The sequence below is a fragment of the Lithobates pipiens genome, unplaced genomic scaffold (genome assembly GCF_037356315.1).
Source record: "Lithobates pipiens isolate NorthernLeopardFrog02 unplaced genomic scaffold, aLitPip1_a1.2 Scaffold_18, whole genome shotgun sequence".
Classification (NCBI taxonomy): Eukaryota; Metazoa; Chordata; class Amphibia; order Anura; family Ranidae; genus Lithobates; species Lithobates pipiens.
This window is the reverse complement of record NW_027507758.1, coordinates 375,463,241-375,465,524: the sequence shown is the minus strand read 5'-3', so window position 1 is coordinate 375,465,524 and position 2,284 is coordinate 375,463,241. Positions and strand designations below refer to the sequence as shown.

The 2,284-nt window shown below is 41.2% G+C and overlaps 1 protein-coding gene across 1 annotated transcript; it reads left to right on the top strand.

The window, feature by feature from the left end:
- The first annotated feature begins 293 nt into the window (after positions 1-293).
- Positions 294-1,856, top strand: LOC143988283 (transmembrane epididymal protein 1A-like). The gene has a single exon (XM_077487734.1). It carries the CDS (start codon positions 921-923, stop codon positions 1,773-1,775), a length of 855 nt encoding a protein of 284 aa, XP_077343860.1. The 5' UTR covers positions 294-920; the 3' UTR covers positions 1,776-1,856.
- Positions 1,857-2,284: the final 428 nt, after the last annotated feature.

The window sequence follows — 2,284 nt, the reverse complement described above, 5'->3', positions numbered from 1 at the left end:
ATACACATGTAACATACACAAGTAATGGTTATTATGTTGCCTGGCTGTGATAGTTTTTCTTATTTGCTAAAACATGTTTGTCCTAATTCCCAACCTTCCTCTTTGCCCTTCCCATTCTTAAATTGCTTTCCATCCTCTTAATTTTATTTTTTTATTATCATCAACACTTGATTGATAGGATTATTCTTTCTCCATCACACACCCTTCAGAAATCCTGTTAGTACAACAGAGCTTGAGCCACCTTGTGGGGTGTGTCTGTAAGTCACAGGTATTTTTATAACTGAGTTGCTCTGCAGGCTCCTGTCAATAGGAGATGCTTTTCACCGACTGCTCACTACGGTAGGAACAGCCTGGGGACTCTTCTCTGTCCTTTGTGAAACAGCGGCTTGTGCAATAACCCAGCAGACTGCTGTTGCTGGACTGGACAGGGAATTCCATGTCAAAGAAGAAGGGCAGACAAACCTGAAGACATGTAAAGGAATACAGTGGACATGAGTCAAGTGATAACTTTACATTAAAGAAGAAGAAAAAAATAAAAAGATACAATAAGACTGCTGTAAACCAGGGAGACTGGCATGGTGTGCATCTTGGACACTGACAACAATACACAAATCCTTTCCTCTTCTATAGTCATCCCATTGACCTTTGTCAACTCATTTCATCTGCTCTCCAGGGTAGCCTGCTGAACTTCCTACTAACAAACTCGGAACACCTTTGCACTAGTGAATACATCATCAAAGTCAAGCGACATCTGACTTGAACAGTGACATTCATTCTGCAGCAGACTTCAGAGAGTACACTTGTGTAACCTAGAGATAACAGCAAACCTCCATTGGATACAGCAGAGGCTTAAAAGATTGTGCCTCCAGTTCTTGTGAATTATACTTGTAATTTTACTCAGAAGCTGACCCATTCTCAACATGGGCACTTTTATTGGACATATTTCTCCTGGGCTGGCATTCCTGTCTTTTGCTTTACTGTATGCTATCCGCTACTCCTGGATGGTCCTGAATGGATGCAAGGTTCAGTATGCCCCCCGCACCAAGACTTACCCAAAGTTTTGGAAGACCTTGCCCATAGAGGCCATAATGAAGCTAATTTATTCTTTCCTGGCTGTTTTGGCTGAGTTCTTCTTTCCTCCAGGAGTGCAGAAGCTGCGATTTTTCCGCTCAGATGACCCTGAGTATCACTTTCAGAACCCTAGTGAGTGGCAGCATGTCAACATGTATGGCTCCTTCTTTGTAAGTGGAATCCTGGACATAGTGAGTCAGTCCTGTCTGCAGAAGCGTTATCCACTGCTTGAGCATGTAGGACTCACTTATGCTTTCTTCATCACAACCCTCTTACTGAAGTTCCACGGTCATGGCAAGGAAGCAGTGGAAGTGCAAGTCCACCAGCTGCTACTGCTCACTGTTGGCATAAATTGTGCCATAATGGTTTTTGAGATCTGGCAGCCAAACCATCGCAAACTCTGGTTTACCAAGGCATGGTTAGTGACTGTGCAAGGAACTTGGCTGCTCCATGCTGCTTTTATCTTGTACCGACCTCCAACAGGACATATTTGGAATTCATCAGACCCTGTGGACCTCATGTTTCTCACCACTTTTTACAGCTGGCATCTAACCGCTGATGCAGGGCTAGTGGCCCTTATCTTCTGGATAACAAGTATTGTACACAGACGTTGGGGTAGCAGACTAGAAAAAGATGACTATCAACTGGCCGGGGATAAAGACGAGTTGGCAAAACTCACTGCAGAAGATGATGAAGAATTGTAATCTGTGATTAAAATATTAATTGTATTGTCCTAGAAAGTCCGCACTGATGTTTGTTTCACAATAAATTTCCTGTTACAATGACCCTCGGTTTTGTTGTCATTCACAACAAAGAAGAAATTTTACAGGTTAGTAGTACAATCTTTAAATGACTAACAACACATTTGAACCTTGCCTCATATCTAGTAATAGACCTTGATATAAGTCGGGGGGGGGGGGGGGGGTGTAGTGGGACTGAGGAAAAAATATTCTAACTAAAACTGAAGGTTTTTATTGTGCAGATAACATCAATATTTAAAAGCAATAATTCCAGGATAGTGGGTTCATAATGATATGATTATACCAGAATTCAAGCATAAACAGAGTGAAATATAAAATTTACCTTCCTTTATATATTTTTTTAAGTTTTAGAATTAAATTAAATTAGTTTATTCTTTGGGTCTTTGGCAGATTGATTTCTGTAATTGGGGTTCCCAGCTCCAGTCTTCTATCATTACAAGGATGCTCACTTT

Excerpts from the sequence above, each read along its gene's own strand:
- LOC143988283 (XM_077487734.1), top strand. The coding sequence starts at position 921 with ATGGGCACTTTTATTGGACATATTTCTCCTGGGCTGGCATTCCTGTCT.